At 39.9% G+C, this 26,478-nt stretch overlaps 1 protein-coding gene across 5 annotated transcripts in view; it reads right to left on the reverse strand.

Moving 5' to 3' along the window:
- Positions 1 to 194: 194 nt before the first annotated feature.
- The window catches only part of slc4a4a (solute carrier family 4 member 4a), a 64,751-nt gene continuing 38,467 nt past the window's right edge, over positions 195 to 26,478 (reverse strand). For 3 of the 5 annotated variants that reach the window (XM_039621005.1, XM_039621006.1, XM_039621007.1), the window contains exons 10-26: positions 25,273 to 25,360; positions 24,060 to 24,214; positions 23,298 to 23,405; positions 22,934 to 23,108; positions 22,711 to 22,844; positions 21,845 to 22,119; positions 18,915 to 18,985; positions 18,396 to 18,581; positions 18,161 to 18,274; positions 17,532 to 17,693; positions 16,411 to 16,589; positions 13,157 to 13,229; positions 11,330 to 11,398; positions 10,403 to 10,576; positions 8,973 to 9,134; positions 6,954 to 7,033; positions 195 to 3,239 (exon numbers count right to left, since the gene is read on the reverse strand). In XM_039621005.1, the coding sequence (XP_039476939.1) occupies positions 3,131 to 3,239; positions 6,954 to 7,033; positions 8,973 to 9,134; positions 10,403 to 10,576; positions 11,330 to 11,398; positions 13,157 to 13,229; positions 16,411 to 16,589; positions 17,532 to 17,693; positions 18,161 to 18,274; positions 18,396 to 18,581; positions 18,915 to 18,985; positions 21,845 to 22,119; positions 22,711 to 22,844; positions 22,934 to 23,108; positions 23,298 to 23,405; positions 24,060 to 24,214; positions 25,273 to 25,360 (2,314 nt within the window). In that variant the 3' untranslated portion in view covers positions 195 to 3,130. Of the gene's footprint in view, positions 3,240 to 6,953; positions 7,034 to 7,937; positions 8,032 to 8,972; positions 9,135 to 10,402; positions 10,577 to 11,329; positions 11,399 to 13,156; positions 13,230 to 16,410; positions 16,590 to 17,531; positions 17,694 to 18,160; positions 18,275 to 18,395; positions 18,582 to 18,914; positions 18,986 to 21,844; positions 22,120 to 22,710; positions 22,845 to 22,933; positions 23,109 to 23,297; positions 23,406 to 24,059; positions 24,215 to 25,272; positions 25,361 to 26,478 lie in introns of all 5 variants that reach the window. The other 2 variants (XM_039621008.1, XM_031756573.2) reach the window with 1 other exon arrangement.

The raw sequence follows: 26,478 nt of genomic DNA on the forward strand, positions 1-26,478 counted from the left end.
CTCAGTTATTCGGTTTCACTTGTTTGTTAAATCACAAAATAGTGATTTACAGACAAGTTTTGCCTTAAATTTACTTTAACATAAATAATCGTCAAATAGTTTCAGTTAAAAATTGTGGCATTAAATTTAGTTATGCTGACTTTTTAATATGGAACACTTTAATTATCACCAACATCAGACTGACAAGCACTCGATTGCTGTTTGATAATTCTCTTTATTTCCAATATACATTTCATTTGAAAAATATAGATTCTAAAATAAACAATTTCCCCTATTCTAAAAAGTCACAAAATGTTAATAATAATAAAAAAAATTGCATCAGTATTCCAAACACTAGGATTAACAGAAGGTTTTCACGTCATGTTGTAGGGTTTTGTCCGACACGCTTACACAGAATCACACTTTAAACTAATCACTCCCCACAGAAAATGTCCCGGGCGCTGAATCACATTTGTTTCCACTTGCTGCTGCTGACAGCTGTAAATACTGATGTGGAATATGAATTATGTCGTTACCTGCGTGAATTACAGAGGAAGAGGAGGGCTTATTTATTCACGTCTTTGAAATCTCTACCGCGGCGATCCGTACAGAGAGGCCCGGTGGTTTCAAATTAAAATTAAAAGCAAGAAAGTGCTTCAGTGCACCTATTAGAGATTGAGTGGGGAGATGGTGTAGATGGCTGTACTGGAGTTAAAAGATAACCGTGGGTTATTTTTAACCTTTTAATGTGGGTCATGCAAACTTTGAGCTCTCCATCTTTACCACAGAAACAAAACAAAAGCAGAAAACAGCATGTAAAAGCTTTTTGTGTCTACTGTTTGGATCAAAGTGCCAAGAGTGTCTGTCGCTCAACATTTAAAGTGGCCCTTTTGACTGTTGTTGTTCAGTCTTTCTTTTTTTCCTTTGCTAATGAGAGTCATCCAGTCAGTGAATGAACTGAGGGGCTACAGTAATGACTACTGTAAGATAAATATGGATTATTTATCTTACCATGCAAAGGTAGTCTGTATTCCCCAGGAATAAGTATGTTAAAGATGCACAGGGTCTACATCCACCTGTATGTCCTGCTATCTGATGGAGTTATTAACATAAGATATTATTAATTTTATTTTATTATTATTAATTTTGTTGGGAAATTATGGGAAATTGCTCTCTTATATAACAAAGCTGCTAAAGTAAAATGCATGTCAGGTGAAAGTGGGTGTACAGGAGCAGAGCACCCTGCTTTCAGTTGTTTCAGTGAGATTCTGGAACTTACTGCAGTTTGGGGGGGAAAATATAAAATGTTTTTGCACTGAAGAAAAGAACATTTTTCTTTGTATATACCAAGAAACCTACAGCTGATCCATAACAGGTCAGCTACAACTTTTTGTTTTTTCAAACAAACTTTGGAGCTTGCATTTCTCTAAATACAACTTCTGATTCCTGCCTGATTACTACAACAGAAGTGAAGAGTTCAAAGTTAGCACGACCCACACAGCAGCCACATATATGTAATATAAGTTCACATAAACCTGAATTATCCTTTATAACTGGCCAAAAACAGACGAGCGGTCAGAGAGATGCACGTGGTCATTCTGTGGGAAACAGTTTGAAGTAAAAACATTGGAGCAAATATGGAGTTTGTGTATCTTCTGCCTCACTGCAGCAGACTGACATGACGTTTTAACAACTGTTTAAAGGATGTGTGTGGGTTAAACAGGACACACACATGCCCTGTGCACACACTGCAAGTTCAACAAGTTCTTTCCCTCTGTCCTGTTATAGCCACTATAATGTTTATTATGGGGGCCAAAATTAAAATGCTTTCCCTGGTAATTAGAAATTTGAGTTAGAATAAAGAAAACTGAGTCAAACACTGACCAGCAATCAAAGATTCGAAGATGTGTTTGACAGCTGACGTGCACACGGGTCTTTGTGTGGATTTGAAGGAGATAGGATTGCATAACAGCGACCAATAAGGCTCTGAATTTAAGCACAGCATGGCATGTGACCGTTGTATTAAAGCCCAAACACATCCTTATTAAAAACTCATTAGATCACGTGTCTTCACATCATCAGATAATTCCAAAAACAGCTGAGAAAAACGAATAAACCTGCCGTGAACCGAAGCCGTCCCACTGCACTGAGCTTGCATGGATTTGATTCCTGTCTCCTCTTTTTCACATTGTTGCTTTAAGAATTTCAGACTGAATCAATCTCTTATAAGCCACTTAGGTAAAGTACTTTGTGCAGCACAAGCAATTATTATGATATGCATTTCTAGTTAGTTTAAGTTTGGCGGAGGAAAATCAGATGATTATGTCGCTGGATTGTTTTCTACTCGAACAGAAAAAAAAAAAGAAATGTTACGAACACACACACAACAAAATCTTTTTTTTAAAAAAAAGCAAAACAACAGAAGAAAATGATTTAAATTAAATGAGTAACAAAAGCAAAAGAGAAAAAGATTCAGAAAATTAGAAAGTGAAGCAAGTAAAACTGCATCACAAAGTGAGAATAAAAATATTTTCCTCATCTGCACATACAAATGTGCATTGTTAATCTGCTATTAATTTACTTAAATATCTATTGTATTTCCTTCACAAGCTATGATCATAGAGTGAATCTCTTCATGTGAATCATTTCTACAAGAGGACAGAGAGAAAATATCAAAACCCCATCAAAAATCAACACATTGCAATCATTCATGATAAGCATTGAATCTAAAACAAGAGGTAGAGCTATAAAAACATGATTTTCCTGCTACAGGAAAATATTATTAGAATAATTCGGTTTATATAAAAACTTAGACAGATGATATTTGTATATGTTTATATAAAAAGAGCAGGGAGGGCAGTCCGTGCGTGGTCAGAGTGAGCTGCAGCCTCGGTCGGGGATGTGTAGGAGGAGTTGCATAGAAGAGTATTCAGGGGTTACCTTTGTAAGCAAAGATTAACTGTGGAGCTGTGAGAGAAACGTGGTGAGGAAAGACCATACAGTGTGCACCGTAATGCTTTTTCTAAAGTGTGCTGCTCTTCAGAACAAAGTCTTGAAGTCATGAAGGAGATCTGAGTTAAAAGAATCATTGAAGGTCAGTAAAAAGAAAAGAAAAGTTGTGCTGCAGGTTGACAGACGGCCGTTCGGAGATCTACAGAGATGTTTCAGATCCTCTGCTCTTCCAGTAGAAGGTGTTATCATCGTCTGGGTCCATGTCTATTCTAATCTGAGGCACAGACTTCAGCGGACTCATCTCAGGACTGAAATACAAAAATAAAATATCGTAAGTACATGTTTGCAGACGTAGTGCATCAATTATATAATCTAGGTGTTCAGGGTCGATGAAATGAAACTTTAGCAAAACTGACACTTTTTCACTTTGATATTCGGGGTGTCTTTGAATTCAGCCCTTTCATTTCTTTCAGACGACGTAGCATCCTTCTGTTCCTAACATGTTATCCTGTCCTGATCAGTATTCAGTAGATATCCGGGATGATTTCAAAGTTTTCCTGTAATTTTTGGGAGCAGTGTAAATATGAAAGGATGAAGATCTGATAAATGCCCATCCAAAAAATCATGCTCACATCTCAAAGGTTGTACTCAGTGATTATTTGGCATTATTGCTTAAAAACTACTTGGTTACTAGTTTGTTTAACTGACTTAACATTTCACCTCTAGGTCACTTTATTGTGGTATTTCACTAATACCTCGGTATAGATCTGATGGTTCCTGAGGTCATCTGAGCTCAAAACAATTTGCCTTCAGTCTTAGTGGGACAGGATTACTTTAACAGCAGGGTCAGCGTAATGTCATTACTATGATAGATACCCAGGACCGATGCCAGTAATAATAATGAGCACTTAACTATTAAAATGCCTAAAATGTTTTAAAGTAAGATGACATCAAAAAGCACCCAGCTAATTAACCCTAAAAGAAAACAAAATTGCTAAAAAAAAATTGATAATTTAAAAAAGAAAATCAGTCATGTGAACGAAGAGCACTGCGGCTGCGGACCAATTATGTCACTGGTTGTGGTTTGTTGACATCGCAGATGTCCTGTAATCACAGCTGCTTTTCACACATTGTCGTAACAGTGCTGATGAAAGAGGATTAGCGTGCGGGACGACTGTGGGCCAGATGGGGTGATGGAAGACAGCTTGACCCTGCATGTGCTCACAATGCGCAGATCCTGGTCATTGTGAGAAGTTGCGGACATGATGGAAAAACATAATCTCTCTTAAGCAGCATAATCTTTGCTATAAATATTTGCACATAAACAATACTTGTCATGCCTTTTTAAGACCGATTGTCCCCTTAAAGCTCATATCACTGGAACACAGTGTGCATTTATCACGCAGTTTAGACTCACAACATCTACACAGCAGATTACTCTATGTTTCTAAATAAACAAAAACACTACAAAATGGCCTAAAATGCAGCTTAAGATACTAATCTCTTACAAGTCACAGGCAAATTTAAGATGAACGAGTCTGGCTCTTTTTTTTTTTAATGAAATCCCTCTAACCTCACAAATCCAGGCACCAGTAGAGCTAGCACACGCAGTTAAAGGTTTTATAGGACTACACCACGTGCACACAGCTGTTATTCAGCTGGTTGCTTTTGATAATCCAGCAGGTTATGTTCCTGCAGACGGTATACGTGTAATGAAGTTCAACATAGCCAGACTTTGTTTGCATTAGTTGGCTCAATAAAACCTAAAATTCCAGTCAGAGATGATGGATGTCACAAAGGTGGTTATCAACTTTGTCTGTATGAGAGAAACTGTCATGAACTGGCTGTGAAAGGACCCAAATGCAGATAACATATAACACGGCGTTATTAACTAAATGGAAAACAATACAAAACGACACTGGGAAATTATAGGAACTAAACACACGGGGAAGCACACGGAAAAACACACAACCACGAGGGAGAACGCGACACTGAACAGAGGGAAACACAGGGCTTAAATACACAATAGAATGACGAGGGGACAGGAAACACATGGGGAACACAGCTGAGACAAATTAAACACAATGAGACAGAGGAAGCAAAACTAAACACACTGACCATGAAACGCAAGACTTTCACAATAAAACAGGAAACGAACGCAAGATTGACACTGGAGTGAAGGAAAGGCAGACGAGAGGGAGCGAGGGAATACAAGGGAACATGAGGGAAACATGGATAAACATGATAGACAGGGGAACATGCAACGAAACATAAGGAGGGAAACAAGACAAAAGGACTCACAAACAGATATAAAGACACACAAAGAGAGACACAGAGGGCAAAGACACAAGAGGGAATCTAATAATGCAGGAACCAAACAGGGAATATAGGAAACAGCATAACTAGGACTACTAATGAACCAGAACATGAACCATAATACAAAATATTACCAAAACTCAAAATGCTGGGTCAAAGGACCCAGAATCATGACATAGACGTTGCAGAAATTTCGTAAATGTTTCGATTCGATCATAACAAGCATGTTTCAAAAAATAACTCGGGCTCATATATTTTACCACTCATTGTGCTCTCGGTAAGTAAAGTGTAAAGTAAAGTGTAAAGTGTGTTGTGTTAGTCCCCGAAGGGAAATTACTCCTCTGCATTTAACCCATTCACCCAGTGAAGCAGTGGGCAGCCACCAAACGACACTGTATCATTATTACATCCATACAATATTGATTGTAAATAAGGTTAGCACGTTGTTAAAGCAGGCCATAGAAAAGGCATCATACGTTTTGTACAGTGGTTCTGCACATTAAGCTCTCAATCTTTAACTAATGTAGTTTAAACATTTAATTATATTCAGTGTGTTCACGTCTGGCTAATTAAGCCGATGGGCAAATTGGCGACACACAGCTTGTCGTTTTACTTTTTGCATTGCTACGGCACAGAAACTAAATCACACACAAATGAAAGTGTGAAAAAGTGGTACTTACATATGACTTTAACTAAAACTCATAAGTTACAGTCAATCTAGCCTCGTAAAAACAGATCCACCTCCATGAGACTGAAAATATGGGCTAATCTTGCTTCAAGTACACCCCTTGGGTCTGAACGCTATACTTTGGGACCTTCGTTAATATGTAGCTTTAATCTTATGTATACTTGCTTAAAATAATAAAGTATTATCAGTGATAATGCAGATTTCTGAGGTTATCCATTAGAAAGCATTTTGGGTGTAAGTTGCAGCAGAGCGTGGACAGCCATTCACAGAAGAAGCAAGTTCAAATCCGTCCAAAGAGAAAAATCTCAAAGGTTGTTGAAATGGATGGCATACCTGGAAGAAGGTATCTGTCTTTCAAAAGGCTTGCAGTTATGTTGCAGCTTAGGTTAGCCAGCATCTATATATGCCAGCTAATTTGAGTAATTTGAAGCCCAAATAATAACAGTAATTCCCTGTTCCGACTAATTTATTTATGACAAACTTTATTTATTCCTAAAGTTGGTAAAAATAAATTAAATCAAAAACAAAATAAAATATTAGCTCACTAAAACAGAAGAAGTCACACTGAAGGAGACTTGAGCTCCTTTATTTTATTTAATTTGTGAATGTAGCAGAGAAAAGCACAGCAAAAAACTAGTATTCAGAACCCTTTCACTTTTTAGCATACAGCATGCAAACAGCATGACAGGGCAGACAGACGAGCTGGCATATGGCGCCCAGCGCTTTGCTTCCCCTCGAGAAAAATACAGTTTAGCCATAGGTAAGCTAATTAGCCTAACTGACCTTTAAAGTTCAGGCTAGCATTACGCGTGGGGCTAGTTAGCGTGCCTCCTGACCTTTTGCCATCTTTGATGCCACTGTCATTATTAAATGCAAAAGGAAATTGGTGGAGGTTCTGTTTTGTTTCATTGCTTCTTTGCCATTTTGTTTAGTCTGGCAGGTGAGCTGCACTGTGACAGTCTGTGGCCCTCAGCTTCCAGTCTGCACACACTCTGATGTCCACACACACACGTCTCACCTGGACAAGTAGTTGGCCTGGTAGAAACGAAGCTGCTCAGCACGATGTGTGTCGTTCAAGGAATGATGAGGACTTGTCTCCTACGAAAAAACCCCAAAGAAAACAGCCATTAGCTCACAGGTGCCCATCTAATGTGTTAGATAGCCTCTGACGCACACTTTAATGTTTGACATCCTTTAAGACCAGTGTGTCATAGCATCTGTAAGAGCAAAGCAGCAGGTAAAACCAGGAATACAGTGTGGATCAAAGATACTGTAATGAATACAGCAGTAAGTATAGAAACCAGTCAGTTCATTTAATGTTGTAAATGGGCATTTGTTCTAATATTGAAGGACCAGTGTGTGGTACTGGGGTGATTTATTTTTCCCATCCAGTGTGTATCATATTTTTACCTGCTTTAAATGAGTCTTTAAAGGTTGTTCTAGTATATTTCTACACAATCCCAGACAAAGCTCAGGAGAGGGTCTGTTGTGTTGTATGCTATTTTATTCTATTTTATTTTATTAGGTGAAGTAATCATCAGTTTTCCTATAACATGTAATAATCAACACCCTCTGAAAAGCAGGGCTAATCAGTTAGCTCCAACCTCCAATAAATGCATTTAAGTCTACACACTAGTCCTTCAGCAAACACACATTAGTTATATATTAAGGCAAAAGTTAGAATTGAAAAAGACTTTGGTACATAAAGCTAAAGTTACTGTTAAATATGTTTTAAACAAGCAGGATCCACAAAGTCAGACTTAACTGAAAATGGAAACTGACGGGGGGAAAGAAGTTAATTCGAGCAGGACGATGTAGAAAGCGAGCAGCTTTCATGCATGTTTGAAAGGAAGTAAGGACAAAGAAAGGCAAAGAAGTAAAGGAAATTTAAATATCATGCAGTTACAGAAAAAAGGCACCACATCTTTACTAAGTACAGCAAGTTAGGCAGGCGCAAGAAGTAGTTTTCCTCCGGTGCTGCAGGTAGTTTGGGTCTACTCACTGTCAGAAGCCTTATCACTTAAGAAGGGCTCCTGTTCCATCATGTCCATGGGGATTTTAATGCTGGGAATATTCTCATAGTAAGGATAGTCAGACTGTTGGAGAGAGGAAACATCATCATTGGAAATGTTCTTTTTTTCTCTTCACCGGCTTGTTTCCAGCCATATCCAGTTTGGAGCTACAAGAAAATCAGTCATGAGTGAATAATTCAGAGCAGGGAGGCAGAAGCAGCCTGCCAGAGGGTCCAACTGGGCCCACTGCACATCTCTGCAAAGTGTAGAAATTAGAGCAAAGTCATTAATTATATTTTTTAATGCAGTGCTGTTCCTGGTGTGGCAGCACGATGATGGCATTAACACACAGGAGTAAAAATATGTGGAAATTTTAACATGTTTTTTAAAGTCATGTGGACGTAAAATAATATTGTCTAGTTTTTAAAACCAATGCATATGAAGGTTTTGTACTTTTTATTACCCACTGTGATCTGTAAATTATAATGTAAATGTAAGCCCAGCAAACTCACTGAGGGTGGAAAAACAAGGGTACGGAAGACATCACACACCGCTCATCTGTTTTTAAAGTGATAGTTCATTAAATGTATTCAAAAGAAAGGGGGTGTGGCTTTCATCTAATTTACTATGCAATTATACAGACTGGGCTGCATGAGACTAGTTAACTAACGGTTACGTGCCCATAACTGTCCTGATGTGCACTGTTTAGCCTTTAGTCAAAACTCTTGCAATAAGATTTCTACTCTATGCTTCAAATATCTAAAAATGCAAAGTGCTCGAATAAAACCCACTGCATTCTCCGGTGCATCTCTACATGGTGAAGGGATGATTTTAGCATAACTTAAACATTCTCATGTTCATTAACTGGAAGAACTACAACCTAAAAATGAAAGAAATGTGCATAAACTCTGAGCTAGGATGTGCTGCTGCAACAGAAAACAAACAAAAGGAGTTAAGAATAAAGAATCTCAAATAAACCAAAGAGTGAGTTAGAAATGTAAAAGATGAACATATCCCAAACTTACGCCGTCGGCGTCACTGTCTATGCTGCCACGTTTCTTCTTTTTCTTCTTCTCATCCTCTTTCTTCTTCTTGTCCTTCTCTGGGATAACATCATCCAGGAAACTGAGGTCATGCTGAGAGAACAGGTAATCCATCCCCTTTCTGACAGCGACCAGAGCGAGGATCTGATTTTGAGATCATTCGTGGACAGAAAGACACGCCATCAGATTTTCAAGCATTAATTCTATCGATATTTCTTTTTTAAACATGAGCTGAAATCTACGTAATTTGTAAAATAAAATGATATGACATGAATGATAAATGAAGCCCACATGAACACGTCAAACCTGATATATCATTTCACTTTGATTTTGAAAAGTACAACAAACTTTATCGTTCAATAAATTTTAAAACAACATCCTGCAATATAACAATCCTGCATTATAACTGTTACATAAAGTACTGGGATAATCTCTGCTGATTTATCACCCAGATAAACTCAGGTCTAAGTACACAAAACAAACTTTCGAGAAACAATTTGAGCTTCAACTGAAAATGCATTTCTGGTCACAACCTCTTTAATTCTGCTTTGGTGAGCGTAATGCTCAACATGGTGCCTGTTTAGCTTTAAAACAGCACATTGACAGCAAACTCTCTCTTAATGAACTTTGCATTTAAGAGCTGTAAAAATATGTTCCGATATGAAACTTTCATCACGCCATTATGAATCTACCCAATACCTATGTACCTAGATCAGAGTCCTTCTGCTGATGATACCGGTGGTATGACTCTTACAATAATACTAAAAGATGTTAGTATTACTCACTAATCCCAAAAGGTTGGTTTTGTTCATCTGGACGTAGCATTTTCAATGGGAGAAACATTTCTTACAAACAGTACATTTGCACAATGACTGAAACTAAACCACTGAATGAAGAATGGGCTGTGAGGTCAGTTCTTTGATCATTAATATGCAAACTGTCATAACTATTGATCAACAACCACTCATCAAAGCGCACGGAGCATTGATCAAAGAGTTGGGGAATGGCTGCAATCACAGCATTGTCAGATGGTGACAGATGTACCCTTAGGCCCCCTCCTCGATTCAGAGATGGTCTTTCCCTTTTCACGTAAATGGCCTCCTTGACTCTGTGCTCAAACCAGCGTTCCTCCCTGTCCAGGATGTGTACATCCTCATCATTGAAAGAGTGTCCACTGGCCTGTAGGTGTAAATAGACTGCAGAGTCCTGGCCTGACGTGGTGGCTCTGCTGTGACAAAATGTTTCTCACACTGAAAACGACACGTCCAGATGAACAGAATCAACCTTTTGGGATCCACTTACCTGGATGATTGAGCATGCATCAAGACATTACTCACTAATATTAACTAAAACTATACATTCTAGGATGCTGTAAACATCATTAGCAACATCTCAACACAAAGATGTCTCACCATGACAGGGAAGATGATGGCAGCCACGGTGGACTTGAGGATCCAGAGCAGAGCCAAGCAAAGGATTTGCATAAAAGTGAAGAGGTGGACCTTCCGCAGGGGAACGTGTCGCAGGTAAACCAGGTCCGGCTGGTGTTTCGCCGGCATTAGAAGCAGCTTAAGACGATCCATGAACTACAGAGAGACCGAGGTCCCAATTAATATGACAGAGCTTCAGTAACCATCACTGCTTTTCACTGGAACTAAAGTAGAGGAAACTATGCAAATCATTATTCTGAGACTTTTATTGATATTGGCTGCCGAAGGTACCCAGGCATCATATGAGGCATGTTTTGATTTTTTATGTTTAAGCGTGAAGCCTCAGCCAATCAGCTCCAGCTGGTATCCTTAAATTTACAGCATAATGCCGTTTATCCTACACAAGTGCTGAGTGACTAGCTCAAAGGGGGAAAAAGCAGCAAGACAGCTTGAGTTTCTCTGAGCACATCTGTCTGTGCTGATGCACAGATGGTCTTCTATCTAAAGAGCCACTGCACCTATGGTGTCACAGGCTTCTCTAACACGAAGGAAACCAGAACAAAAGTGCAGCAGCTCTGACGCAACAAGCATAATATTACATGTGCTACTTCAAAGCTGGACCATTCTCCACGCTCCCCTCTGGGACACTACCATGCCAACTCAGCGCTTCCTGTGTCTGTTTTTACCATTTAACCGCCCATTTCTTAAAAGGAAATGGGCGGTTAGACAGCTGGGTTAGAATTTTCCCCCCAATTTTCCCTGGCTTCAAAGTACGACTAGTCTAATTTGTGGAAATATGGTAATTGTAGTTGGGGTTTTTTGTTGTTGCTGTTTTGTTTTTTGAGATCAGTTTCCTTCTCTTTAGTCTAATTTTCCCGTGGCTTGTTTTTTTATAAAATAAAATGATACCTGCACTCCATTGAGAGAAGCGACCCCCATGTACAAGAAGACTCCATACAGCACAGGCATGGGGATGAACTAGGTAAGGGAAAAAGAAGAATGCACATCACAGACGATACTAAGATACTGATTTGTATAGGAAACACAGAATAATTAAAGGTTAGTGAGCAAAATGAAACCACTCAAATTTGTCTGATTTGTTCTGAATTTGAGGAGTCGCCTATGAGTCATGCAGTGCTCTCAAAGATTCCCACAACGGCGTGTGGACTGTTTGTGTATCACAGCTCCAAAAAGAGAAGTCGTATTACTCCACAGCTGTCGGCAGTCGCAGGAAAGGAAAGCAGCTGATTACTGTTTAAAAGTATGAAATGACTTACTCACTGTCTGTGCTGCAGAGGGAACCAATGACAGCTTTTTGAACCCAGCTTTCACAGGTTGAATTTAAAATATGATATAATATATTTAATCTTCGTAATCTACTGATAGATTGGCTGATTTGTTTAAATCGAGGGAAAGCTCGAACTTGGCATGTGTTTGGCATGCAACTGTCCTAAAAAGTCTTTGGGTTGTAAAGTTTGTGAGAGAGTCTGGCCTCTCGGTGGCCGAAGATCAAAGTTAATGTTGCTGCTATAAAACTCATTTGGAGGCTCACAACTGACGTCTAGCTGGATTAAAAAAGAAAAAAATTCCACTGATCTTTGACTTCATCCCCATAAGTATTTATTGTGTGTGTGTGTGTGTTAACTTAATTTTTATTGTATTGAGCGATCTTCTTTTGCACTGAGAGAACTGGACCTCATTGTCATTGTTCAGCATCTCATTGCTACAGGGACGATAAAGATTCTGATTCTGATAAGATAGCAGCTTATCAGTAATCAGTGAGTTTATTTATCACACAGGTTTATGGGCAGCCTGATAAAGAAATCCGTTTATTCTTTTAAATTTAATTTGACCAATGAAAACCATGTTAACAAGCAGAGAAGTCCGATTTCATCTTTGTCCTGGTAACTGAACAACAGGTTAAATACTACAGATCCTCTTCATAATAATATTACCCACCTGCCATATTAGACAAACTATTACCACTTTATTGTGTTTTCACTTCACTTCCAGTTTGAGTCGTTGCATTTTGATGCAGATTTGAAAAGTCACGTAAAAGCAACTGGAATTCAAACATATTAAACTGAAATATTAACTAATTTTGTCTGTGAGGGCTCTCGGTCATCCAGGTCATCGTAGCCTAAGGAGCTTGGCTCATGTGACTAGGTAGAGGATCAATAAGGGGTCCATCACCCTGTTGGGGACACTCTCATAGGGCTTAAAATCTGGGACTCTCCACCAGTTGCTCTTAGAACTGAAGAAGCTTCTCGGATGAAACACCTTCAAGAAACCTAAAGAAGTCCAGATGCTTTTCTTTCCAAGCTCCTCAGACATTAACTGTGGGGTTTTTTGCATTTTTTGCAGGAGCAAAATGTGAATTAGCATGGCCTTTGTTCAGAGATGGCGACGAAGCCAAGTTAAACTGGCTTTATATTGTTTAACTTTGTGCAGTATAACTAAAGAGAACTTTTTAGCATTTTTGTCAATCACATTTGAGCAGTACTTGCATTGTATGTCTCTAGATCTATTAAAAATGTATTGTTGTTTGTTGATCTCTAGTCAGAGGCTTGAAAATAAATTCAAACTCCTCCCAGAGGTGTTACCAACATGGCCACTACGTGGTAAGACCTGCTTCTAGAAGGACATTGATTAAACTCATAAACCGTTTAAAACTGGCATGCCAAGTTAACAAATCAATCACAAGACAAGAAATAAAAGCAATATCTGATTGATTACCTTTAAAACTGGAGCCATAAACACAGACAGTCCTGTGAGGATGAACACGCACACACCGGTGACCCTCTGCTCTCTGCAAAAAGACAGAAAAATACATTTTACACAAGAACAAAACTGCAGCGTCTGAGCTGTCTGCTTGCTATAAAGTCGTGATTTGAAGCAGCCTGGCAGTCAGTTGCCAATTCGTAAATTAGTTTAGCCAAGAAAAAAACCCCAGCAGGAGTGTTTGCAGAGGGTTCAGAGTTAGTGTGGATGTTTTGGTGTTACGGTTTGTTAGCTCAGCTTACAGCTGACACATCAGGAGGCCGGGGAGGACATCAGACATGAAAACAATCAAAATCCCTTTAAAACTAAAATGAACACAAAGGAAGAACCAGGCAAGTGGCTGAAAATAAAATATGTTAATACTGCCAATAAAATCGATTCATTTAAATACAGATAATCATTAAAAACCTGAGATGACAAGAAAAAAAGAACATTTGTTAAAGTGTTGTCTCACAATGCTTTTTCTGAAATATTTATTGAGACCAAACACTGAATGAACAATATTGACCAGCTAGGATCAACAAGCCAACAGCAATATGTGTTTATTAGAATCGAATGGTAATAGTGATCGAGACACTCGACTGATGCAGAGATTTTGTGCACATTAAAAAACACAGACGTAACTTCCAGGGGCCTGTTCTTCGTACCTCGCTTACTACATCCAAGATCAAATGACACATCCAAGATCAAATCATCGCGCTAACTTTGAGCTCGCTAATCCGGTTCTCCGAACACACCTGTTGTTGACGATTAGTATAGCTGGATGAAGTAATCTGAGATCACTGGGTGGCTTAAAAGGGGCTACGCATCGATAGTAGAAACATTGATCGGCAACCCTGTGATTGGTCGGCGAAGATGTCGAAGGAGTGCGCTCAGTATTTCACGGCAGCAGACCAAGAACTCTTGATTGAGGGATATCAGGAGTTTCAGAGTTTAATTAAAACGCAGGGGAACACTGCAAAGGCTGCAAAAGCAAGGAGAGAGGGCTGGCAGAAAGTTGCTGACAAATTAAACTCGTAAGTGATCCATGATATTACATTATATCATGTGATATTATTTTATTCCACATTATATTATATTACATCATATCCTCTTTCACATTAGAGCCACAACAGGACCCACTAGAACATGGGAAAAAGTAAAAGTGAAATATAAAAATATTCCACAGAATGGTAATATTTATCACTTATATTGCTTTTAGTCTATGACAAGAGACCCTGAAATAATCTGTTTGTTTGTTTATAACAGCAACCAAGAAAAGGGCAGAGCAAATAAAGACAGGTGGTGGTCCTGCACCCCTCGTCACACCCCTTTTGTACTGTGACATTTATTGACATTGTGGGTTTTTTGTGTGTAGTTTGACATAACACTCCATCACTTTTACCTGTTCCCATGCAAGGGTGACTGAAGCATGCACAGTAAGTCGGGAGTAAGTATATACAGTACAGTAAGTATATATATATAGAGAGAGAGAGAGAGAGAGAGAGAGAGAGAGAGAGAGAGAGAAAGTAAATAATACCCTCACGGGAGAATCGATATCTCTCTATGAGCACACCGTCGCGCCGAGCTAAAGGATCCCGTCTATCCCGCAATATACGCTAAATTCTGTAAACTCTCCTTATCAATCTTGCACCTTCCTTGCTCGCGTACAAACGGACAGGACATGGCTGCGACAGACTTCCCAAATCCACCTTCGCTTTTTTAGCCGTGGTCTGTCATCTTGATTGCACGTAGTAATTTACTATTACTACTCTAAAATATGAATTACATCTGACATGATCTACTACATGTAATAGAATGATTAATAGTACATTTCCCTTTTTTTCGGAAATGACCTGTATGTATCTGTATGCAATCAATAAAAGAATCAAATACATTATCTTTAGTTACATTGCTAATATTTATTTATGGTAAAACAGTGGCGAAATATCGCTCTTGCTGTCATATAACTGCAGCGGACATACCTGAGAGGCCGCGATCTAATCCTGTTTACATAAAGTAAACCTGCTCCCGAGCAGGTTTACGCTTACGGATCTGTTGCTATGACAGCAAGTCCCAGATGAGCTTCGGAGAACCGAACGATCCAAGATCACGCGAAATCGTCAACATTCAAATCCGGCTAACTTAGCGAGGTACGAAGAACAGGCCCCAGGTCAGAAAAATGAAGCCAACGTTGATGTGCTTTAAGCCTGCGTTCTATCTGAAGGCCACCAGATGGCGATAGATGTGGTTGCAAAGAAGCCTGTGGTCCTATAGCTCTCTATGGACAAACACCTTTCTGTCATGACCTCTGTGAACACTGTTGTGATGAGTTTATGGGCTCAGTCACTCGTTTGGGGTCATACTGAATAACAAATTAGAGTCTGTTTCATAAATCCTGGTAATAACATGTTTCACAGTGGAGGAATACCTGTCAGTTAAAGGTCATTAACAATGAGCATATGGTTTTATATTCAGAGTGATCGGCTAAAGAAATCTGAGGCTTCAAACTGCCTCTGATCAGCAGCCACAGCTGCAACATCTGTCATTGAGTCCTTCAACATGAATCTACCAGAAGTAGGCAGGGATATCTTTAGCTGCTTATTTCCTAATCAGTTAAAAAATTAAAACTAAGACTAAACAGCTAATCAAACAGTAAGAAATCGAAACGAGTGTGGCTAATTTGAGGATTTCTGGCATGAACAACCTTCTTTTCTTGTTCACATGACATATGTGCTAAGAAAACAAAAGAAATTCTCAAGTTTAACTCATGAGCCAATTCAACATGTCAGCGTAACTATTTTTGAGGCAGGTTTTTGCTTCTGTGTTCATCACATCTCAAAATGATTCATTGTTGCTACAACACTCGGGCCATTTGCAGAGCACTTCGTGTTTGAGCAGCTACGTCTGAGCTGTGTTTTATCAAAGCACGAGTCCTTCTTCATGGACCTTCCAGTTTAAACCACTATCCTTCATCTGAAAGCACTTAATTCCATTTTCAATTTAGTGCATGAAATATCTGAAAGATTCCCGAATTTTATCCATTTACTGCTCCTTGATGCATGTTGACCAAACCTAACCAAGTGATTCTGCCTTCTTCTTACTGGAATCTCCCCCGCAGATCAGATGTAAAAGTCATTCATTTCTTACAGTCAAAACAAAACTGTCATCGGGCTGTATGTGACCAGAGTCCAGAAAGTGGGCGTCTTCCTAACAAGCATTGCTCTTACCTCACACCCAGGAACTTTGGCTGCTCTCCGGGAGCCGATGTTTCAGTCTCCATCTTCAAACTGTCGATGTGAGCGATGGAGATGACGGTGGCGGCCACGTACCACGGCAGACCCATGAAGGAGCAAATTATTAGCAGAACAGCCACCCAAAACAGATCCAGATGGTAACCTGCCCCTTTCTGGTACAGACAACAAACAAGGTCAGAGGTAACGTGTGTGTATGTTCAGGCATGGCAGTAAGCAGAGCACAGCTGCAGATACAGGCAGACCTAAAACCCTGAACACTGCTCATTTATGGTTTGTTTGCTGAATAATAAGACAGAAGAACCAAAACGCTGCTCCATCATTTATTGTTTAAAGAGGCACATTGCCTCGCTGAAATCAAAGAATACTATTGGTCTACTTCAGCAGTTACTCCCTAAGAATAACAGGTCGTACTGTCGTGACATCTCTCTCACTCCTATGAGAAGAATGATGTTTAGCTCCAGTGTGAAGGGATCCAGTGTTCTAGAGCAGGGGTGCCAAACTCATTTACATTGTGGCCCATCTTGATCTCAGGTGGGCCAGACCAGTCGTCTGTGTCAACATGAAGGTGTTTAGAGATATTTAATATAAAAAAGTTTAACCAAACACATCCTGTAATTATAAAACAGAGTGTTGTTAATTGAGAGATTGTCCTTTTTTTGTTTTTTTACAGTGAACTCACTGTAAAAATCATCATTTCTATAGCCGATAGTGAAAACACAGGAACTTTCTTAATTGTTTGTCTAACACTTTTTTACTTTGTTGTAGTATGAAGGGACATGGGGGAGGTCTTTATCAGTAGGAAAAGCTGTAAAACCTTTGAAAATATAGAGAAAATGCAAAAATTTATGCCCTTCTTCACATTTTCAAAAGTCGTCCGGTGCGCCAGATTGGAGTTTTTGGCAGGCCGATTCTGGCCCCCGGGCCTTATGTTTAACACCCCTGTTATAATGGAGGGACTGTAGTTTGTTATGTGAAATACATTAAAAGTTCCATACATCGTAAAAGAGAAACCAAATGATGGATTTGTCAGTATTTAGACAGCAACTACGCAACACTTCACAAAGCTCATTCTGTCAGAAAGATTTCTGACTCACCTTTAGCTTGTGCTCCTTCCTGTTGACAATCACAGCAGTAATCTGTTGGTCCATAAAGATCAGGATGGTGACCAGAAGGGCAGGAAGAGCAGACGCCAGATAAACCCACCAGGGGTTTCCTCCAAATAGGGACACAAACCAGCCCCGGTTTGGACTTGTTGGCTATAAGGAGAGAAGACAGAAACGTCAGCATGTGCTGAAAATACACAGAGTCAGTCCATTAGATTTAAATTGTACACATCCCTGCAAAGACAAAGCTTCAGGTTTAGTACCATGTTTAAGGAACTACAATGCCTCTACAAGCTACGCTACTACTGCTACTTCCTGTCCATTAAACATGTTCATTTAAACACCAGAAAACGTCTTTGTTTTGTTAAACTGTCCCTGAAACTGTGTTAAAGTTCAGGTTGTGCATAATTAGAGTGGCTGCTTTTAGTGAAAGATGAACCCCGGTACAAAGTGCTACACCACTGGCTGCAGCCGCTTATGCTGACTGGCCATCTTTTATATACAGTCTATGATGATGACTTGCAGGACAATTTAACAAGAGTTTATTGTTACTTCAGGTTTCATAAAGCCATACATAACTAATATGGACTTTAATTTCTCTGGGTGGAGGAGGGACTCACTTTGAATTCACTTGGCACAAGAAGTTTAGGCGTATCAACCCCTATGAGCATATCAACTCCACAGAAGATAAGAATGGCCAAGATGATGGCAAAGTCACTGATGAGTTTTCGCACCTGAATGAAAAGAAAACACAAAGAGACTCTGAAACCTGCTGATCCACAAACAGGTGGAAATTTCATTTAGTTCCTTCGCACGTGGCTTGTTCATTTAAATTAGCTCAGCACGCTGACTCACAGTGGTGGGGAAAAACGGGCTTGTCTTGAACTTTTTTAGAAACATGGAGCAGGTGTAAGTGCCAAAGAACAATATGAAGGACATGAGGGTGATGTCTGGGACAAAGTCGCAGGCTTTCCCCACCAGCTCTCCATTATACTTCAAACACTCGGTCCTAGAGAGGGACGACCACGTGGCATTCGATGGCTGCGTGAGAGAAACAAACAGATTAAATAAAGTTTGAGATTAAACTTCCAGATTAAATTTAACCAAAATAGCTGCTTGAGAATTTCTGTCTTTTACTGCATAAGAGATTTATAAAACAATGCCCAGGAACACAGCAAAGAAATCCGAGAGCATCAATGTTAATGTTACACACACTGGTGATATCTTCTAGTCTCCTGCAGAGGTTAATTTAGCATAGCGAGGGGTTGAGAAGGTTTGGTTGCTCAGGTGACTCATCAAAAAGGCTATTAATCTGAAAATGATAAGTTTCATTGTATTTCTTAAAGGGTAGCAAATAAAAGGAGGAAGACGCACCAGATCTGTGTTGTTCCAGAACCAGACTGAAGTACCTTCTAAAGGATCGCCAATGATGTCTGTGCTGTTTTCTGCAAGAAAACAACAAAACATGTTTCCTCTCAGCATGGGATCTTTAATAAGTTTAATAAGTTTTACCATGGAAATTGGACCAAAGTTCCAAAGTGACACGACTGAAATCTTATATGGAAAATTAATTTTAAAAGATTTGATCCTCTTTATAGAGGCCATTTATGACATCTGACAATCAGCCTGGTAAACTCTGGTCAAGGTTAAGATACTTACAGTACAAAGCTCAGCTATGACTTAACTTGTTACAATGATTATTTTGCATTCATTGTGATACTATCTCAATATAAATTTTAACTATCATGTTAAGGTGTCCTTGGGAACAGCCAGTGTTACCGGGGTGCATCCGAATGTCAAAGAAAATTAGCAGCAATCTGCTAACAATGAACTCAACAGCTACTTCATTTCAATAATGTCCCATCTACACAGAACAGCTTGAAGCAGACATAATAAGTGTTCAGACGATCTAATACTGAGACATCAATGCTTGTAACTTCTGACACAAAGAATACAAGATGCAAAGGTTTTATGCATTTATGTCTGCTAGGAAACTCTACAGGGTGGGCCATTTATATGGATACACCTTAATAACATGGGAATGGTTGGTGATATTAAAGTCCTGTTTGTGGCACATTAGTATATGTGAGGGGGCAAACTCCTCAAGATGGGTGGTGACCATGGTGGCCATTTAGAAGTCGGCCATCTTGGATACAACTTTTGTTTTTTCAGTAGGAAGAGGGCCATGTGACACATCAAACCTATTGGTAATGTCACAAGAAAAACAATGGTGTGCTTGGTTTCAACGTAACTTTATTCTTTCATGAGTTATTTACAAGTCTCTCTTTGTTCACAGCCATTGACATGTCGAAGAGGTTAACACGTGAGGAGCAGATCGAAATTGTGTTGATATCTGGTGAACGCAGTAACCGGGTCATTGCAGCAGATTTCAATGCAAGACACCCTACGAGACCACCCATCTCCCATGCTACAGTTAGCAAACTGCTTGCTAAATTTCGTGAAACTGGTTCAGTGTTGGATTTGCCAAAATGTGGACGCAAGAAAACTGTCACTAATGAAGAAACATCAGTGGCTGTCCTAGCTTCATTCAGCAAGAGCCCACAGCGTAGCACTCGCCGCATGTCACTGGAGAGTGGCATTAGTCGAACATCCTTCGGCGGATATTAGCTACTCACAAATGGCACCCTTACAAACTCCAGCTACTGCAGCATCTCAACGAGGATGACCCAGATCGGCGCACAGAATTTGCAGAATGGGCAAAACAAAAATTGGAACAGGACCCACAGTTCACGCAGAAGATTTTGTTCAGTGATGAGGCAAACTTTTATGTGAATGGTGAAGTTAACAAACAAAACCACCGCTATTGGTCTGACACTAACCCACATTGGATGGATCCTCCAAGACTGTTGGAACAACAAAAGTGATGGTTTGGTGTGGTATATGGGGTACAACGATAGTGGGTCCATTCTTCATCAATGGAAACCTCAAGGCCACTGGATATTTGAAATTGCTACATGATGATGTGTTTCCCTCTTTATGCACTGAAGCTGGCACGTTCCTGAGTTTTTCCAGCAAGATGGTGCACCACCACATTATGGGTGCCAGGTCCGAGCATTCCTAGATGAACAGTTTCTGGAAAGTGGATTGGTCGTCGTGGGCCAGTTGAATGGCCCCTAAGGTCTCCCGATCTGACCCCTTAGACTTTTATCTTTGGGGTCATCTGAAGGCAATTGTCTATGGTGTGAAGATACGAGACGTGCAGCACCTGAAACTACGGATACTGGATGCCTGTGCTGGCATTTCTCCTGCGGTGTTGCTATCAGTGTGTGAAGAGTGGGAGAAGAGGGTTGCATTGACAATCCAACACAATGGGCAGCACATTGAACACATTTTATAAGTGGTCAGAAACTTGTAAATAACTCATGAAAGAATAAAGTTAAGTTGAAACCAAGCACACCATTGTTTTTCTTGTGACATTACCAATAGGTTTGATGTGTCACATGGCCCTCTTCCTATTGAAAAAACAAGTTGTATCCAAGATGGCCGACTTCTAAATGGCCACCATGGTCACCACCCATCTTGAGGAGTTTGCCCCCTCACATATACTAATGTGCCACAAACAGGACTTTAATATCACCAACCATTCCCATGTTATTAAGGTGTATCCATATAAATGGCCCACCCTGTAGACGAAGCCGCAGAAGAAGCAGCTACATTAAGAGGGAAAAGCAGAGAGAGCCTTCTATGAATACAACCTGACAGCTATGATTAAGTGTAGGATGAACTCATTTTAATCTTTTCCCCTTTGTTTTGGGCCATAATTTGGTTGATTCTGTGTCTGTGTGAACGTGTGCACTTAACTTTAATGTGTGCCTTTTATTCAAACTGAAACACTTTATTATTCCCGTGTTTTTGAAAGTGTTATACAAATAAAAAGTACAGCTTTATCAAATCTGATTAAAGAAAATGCACATGTGTACTGCTGCCTTTGCACCATAGACTTTTAGTTATGAGAGCACCACTTTGTACCAGTGGACTGGACTATCCAGACAACTGTTGTTTCCTTTTTTCTATATTACACAATGCAGCATTACTGTGAGCTGAACATAGAGTTGAACAGCACCAGCTGTGTTAAATTAAACCTGTTCTAACTGATAAAACGCATCATACTGGTTAAAAAAAAGATCTCCATTCTTATTCTCTCAAGAAGATAAGTTTCATGCATTGTTCTTAAAGATTCTGGCAAAACCTGTAACATTCAATAGCAGACTGACTCATTGGCATGCATGGACAAAACAGACTGTACAGTGTGTAAATATGCCTTTAATTTAGTAACTACTCACCCAAGACAGCAGGAGCCATGCAGAGGCAGTCGTACTGTGTGACATATTCCATTCTGAAGTCAGAGTTGATTGGATAATGATGAGCTAATTTTATCATCTTCTTGAAGGCATCATAGATAAAGATGAAGCTGATGAGACAGGAGAAGCCCTCCTCAGTGAAGCGGGTGAAGTACTGGACCAAGTAGCTGGCATCAGTCGCCACGAGCAGCAGGCAGAAGAAAGCCGACCACAGGCCGATCCACAGGCGGAACTCCAAGTAGTCAAACTCATTATCTCTAAAACAAAAAAGGGGGGGGGAGCCCAATGAGTCATACGATGGGACGGGGATGTGACTTTCAGAGTAAAACAACAATAGTATTATTGAAATTATAGACACTGAACACAACTTGCACAAAAACAGCACAAAAAACTGTGAATTTAGTTTCTTAAAAAGTTATTGCTAATAAAGATGTAACCTGTAAAACTCTGTACAACATCAACTTATTGTGCTTTTCCTTATTTTCTGTCGAGTGCTGTTGTCATGAGGTCAGTATGCAAGCAGATGTACCTAATGTGGCCGTGCAGAAAGCTCTGCACCACATACCCTCTACTCAAACCATTTCAAGAGACAGCAAATGAGAATTGAGCAGGATTAAACAGAGCTAAAACCCTTTATTTCTGAATCAGCTAAGAATTGCACTGAAGCACAGTGATAAGTATAAATAAGGATTATTATAAACTGTGACTCATTCAAAGTCACTGTAGCAGAGTCCAAGAATAAAATGCATCCCCTTTAACAGAATCAAAAAGTCACAGCAACAGCTGAGTTTTTCTAAAACACAGGGCAGTAACCAGGCATCTAACAAACAGAGAGAATGGAGACCTACCTGCTGAAGTTGAAAAGCAGCCGTTCAAACACCAAAACGGGGCCGGTACTGCTGAGGATGATGAGAGGCTGACCACCCAGCAGACAGAAAACGCCACCAGCAATGGCTGTGCCCAGAAAACTCTCCAGCACACCCTGCACACATGTTGGAAAGCAGTCAGGGAAACGCTCAGAGCATAAATGGTGAACGCTCTTCAAACCGTCACATGGTTCAAAAGCCTGACCTGCATGTTCTCCGTAGCGTCTCCTAGTAGACCACCAAAGGTGATGGCATTCGTCACAGTTCCCAGGTAAATAAACATAATGGCCGACAGGGCCTGAATGTGAAACGCGTCGGTGAAGTCACTGACAAAGAAAGGCGCTTTTCTCTTAATGTCAAGTTTAAGACCCCCACAGAACCTGAAATAGGACAAACCAAAAGGTGAGCCTCGTCAGTGGTATGGAGTACTGATGCACAGAACATGACATACACACACCGCGACGCTGGACAGTGTCTTTTCACTCAATATTCAATATGTTAGGTAAAAACAGTACAGTGGCTCCCAACTATTGCATGCAGATGACATTGCTTTGTTCAAAGTGTCATACTTTCCAGTCTTCCTGAGCTCTTCGCCTACAGCGTGTCCTCCTCCATGACCTCCATCGTGAGGCATGTCTCCGTTCATCTGAGAGTCGCCTCCTGCATACATGTTTTTCCTGAAATACATATGAAGGCACAGATTTGTTCAGCAGCAGGAAGTCAGAGTACCTGATCCAGGTCATACAGATGCTGGTGTGTGCAGGGAGCCTGATCGATCAGCGCTCACACAGAAGGTCGAGTTATTCTTGAGTTATTACACGCCAGCTTTATATAACCAGCTCTTTCATAATTGAACACTGTTGTCCACCTGGATGCACCTCAGTGATTTTCCTCTTCTGGAACGTCTCATTTTTCCTCTTTTTTCTGTCTTTTATCTACAAACATCTTCTAATCTTGCACTGATTCTCTGTGGATTTGTGTTAACATCTAGACAGACATATTTTCATGCTGCTGGTTATTAAATGGCTCTTTTAGACATATGAGCTGCCAGAGTTAGAGCAGACTTTGGGTCAAATGAAGTGTGCATGTTAGATGAAGTGTTTGTGCTGACACAGGTTTAATGAATGACCAGCACACTAATGTACAGCCCCAGGTGCTTAAATCAGTCAACTCGTTTGGTTTCAGATAAGATCAGACATCCCTCTGAACCACTAACGCTTATTTTTTAATATATTTTTTTTCCACAAACTCTGACATGACCCACTCTGGGTATCTTCTGTAGTCATCAAATCTGAATCATGTAAAACAGACTGAAGTTTGAGTTCACTGACCTTTTGTCAGAGGAGGGGAGGGATTTTGGAGGCTCTATCCTGATGGCCGGGTCCCATTCTCCAGGAGGAAGCACAATCACCTCATCCAGAAACTCGTCAATACCGGCCAGCAAATCTTGTCTGTCCTTGGCCTTATATGCAATGTCATGAAAGACCTGAACACATAGAGGGGGAGAGATGGGGCATTCAAGTGTAAAAGACACCTGTCAAAGATTCCAGGGTCACGGGGCAGCAAACTGCAATATCAGATCTAAGGATTGTGAACTAATCCCATCTGGTAAATCCCAAAACTCTGGAGGGGGACACAGATGCATTTTGTTTTCATCATAAAAATAATTCTCATAATGTACCCCAGCATGAATATGACATTAAAGAGGTGCTGGTCCCACAGGCCTACTGTTATTCATAAACACTCAATTATACAGTCCTGTAAATATCTCCGTGTCCACAGTGATACAGTACATTAATCTTTCATAATCATGGGAGGATAATGTGGCTCACCGGTTATGTTCTCGACTCCTCCAGACACTGGCATGTGTTTGGAGCGGAGCAAAAAATGATGTTTATGTTTAGTCAGGCTTGTTTTATTGAGTGTAATCAGGTGTGGGATAACTGCATGGGACGGGAACCCTCCTGTGTCACTGAAATCAAAGTTTACTTGCTTAGTTCAGACTGCAGCGATTGTTAAAAAGACCGCTATAGCCTCCAAACTGGTTTCAGTTTTTATTACAAACTGGTTTTCAACCAGTTTGTAATAAAACTTTATGATTCATCCAGCACAAAATATGTTCTCAGCATGAGTTGCTACTATCAGGCAGGTTTAAGAGTCTGCTGAGAACTTTACAGAGCAGTGTGAAATAAATGAATCCTACGTTAGGTTACACTGCAGGGTCACTTCTGTGTGATGCCTGTTGTGTCTCTCACTCATTCAGGTTAGACATCGTTTCTGTATCTGCTGGGGTTGTGTGCCATGTTTATCAGTGGGGACAATAAAGTATCTATTGATTATATCTATCTCAATACTGGCAAATACAAATGTTAAAGAGGTAGATTTTCCTCATTGGAGAGCCTAAAATAATGCTCACATCGCTGCACGACTGCAAAGATTACTCATTCAGCTCGTTCCCCAGACAAGATGTCCAAGAGATGACTTGGCACCAGCACTTTATCCTAAACAGGTTTACGTTAGGATCACATTTAAATAAAATCTTACCTCATCCGACATCAGTGTAGCGATCGCTCTGCCGATCTCGTGGTACGACTTGGCTTTGCCTTTGGGTCCAAGCAAGATGAATAAAAATCTGAAGCCACATTAAAAAAAGCAGAGCACAAATTTAACAAAAGGATTACAGGTTAAAAACATATTTTCTTATTTTAATTAATTCTTTTGGGGCAGTTTACATTTATTCAGATGTCATGCGCACACTTGGGGTCCCTGTGCAGTTTATAAAACATATTCACTCGAAGCTCAAAGACATTTTTGTTATGTTCTGACTGCAAAGACGCTGCTTCATATGACAATCATCTATTCAACTGCTCTCCAATATAGATAAGAGCAGTAAAGGATGTTGCTCACTATAAGAATAAACAAACTGATGATATAATGGATATGACACCATAACGGAGGCCTTGTTGTATAAATACCATGAACTAGTTTTAAATACTTTCACTGAAAAGTACTGAAAGTTAAATTGTTTTATGGCTCCTTTGCTTAAATATGAGAACAGACATCAGGTGTGAGTGATCAAACTTTATGATGCTTGTTCCAGAGAACAAACATCAGGTGAAACACCTTCATACATGTGTGTTTTACAGCTGTGATGCAATACTCTTTCATAGTATTTTACTATTCCCATGACCATTGTTGATCAATGGTCATGGGAATTTGCATAATTATGATTAAGGAACTGACCTCACAGCCCATTGTTCCTTCAGTGGGCTGGTTTCAGTCATTATGCAAATGTACTGTTTATAAGGTTTGGGGAAACCTGCAGTCAGCTGAGACTGAAGAAGTCACTTGGATGAGTGACGAAACGTTTCTCCCACCAAACGCTACGTCCAGATGAACAGATTCAACTTTTGGAGATATTTTACTATTTGTTGATCATAATAAAATATCTGGAATTATCATATAATCCACTTTTTATTGGATTTTGCAGTGGAGTTTATTTCAAGCTCCACATTTACTATGTTACTGGTGGACTCTGCTGCTACAGCAGCTTTGTATGATTCACGGTTCAAGATTATCGTTATTTCCCTTTAAGCTAAGTTTATTCTGATTGGTTGCCCCGCTCAAAAGAAAGATTTGAACATCGGCTAGGTGGACCTCCTGTGCTCATTGCCAGAGCTGTGTGCCTGAGATATCCACTCTGATTCTTTCACATTCAGAAAATGTGACAGAAAATAAGGAAAAACGGAT

The sequence above is a fragment of the Oreochromis aureus genome, linkage group 12 (genome assembly GCF_013358895.1).
Source record: "Oreochromis aureus strain Israel breed Guangdong linkage group 12, ZZ_aureus, whole genome shotgun sequence".
Taxonomy (NCBI): domain Eukaryota; kingdom Metazoa; phylum Chordata; class Actinopteri; order Cichliformes; family Cichlidae; genus Oreochromis; species Oreochromis aureus.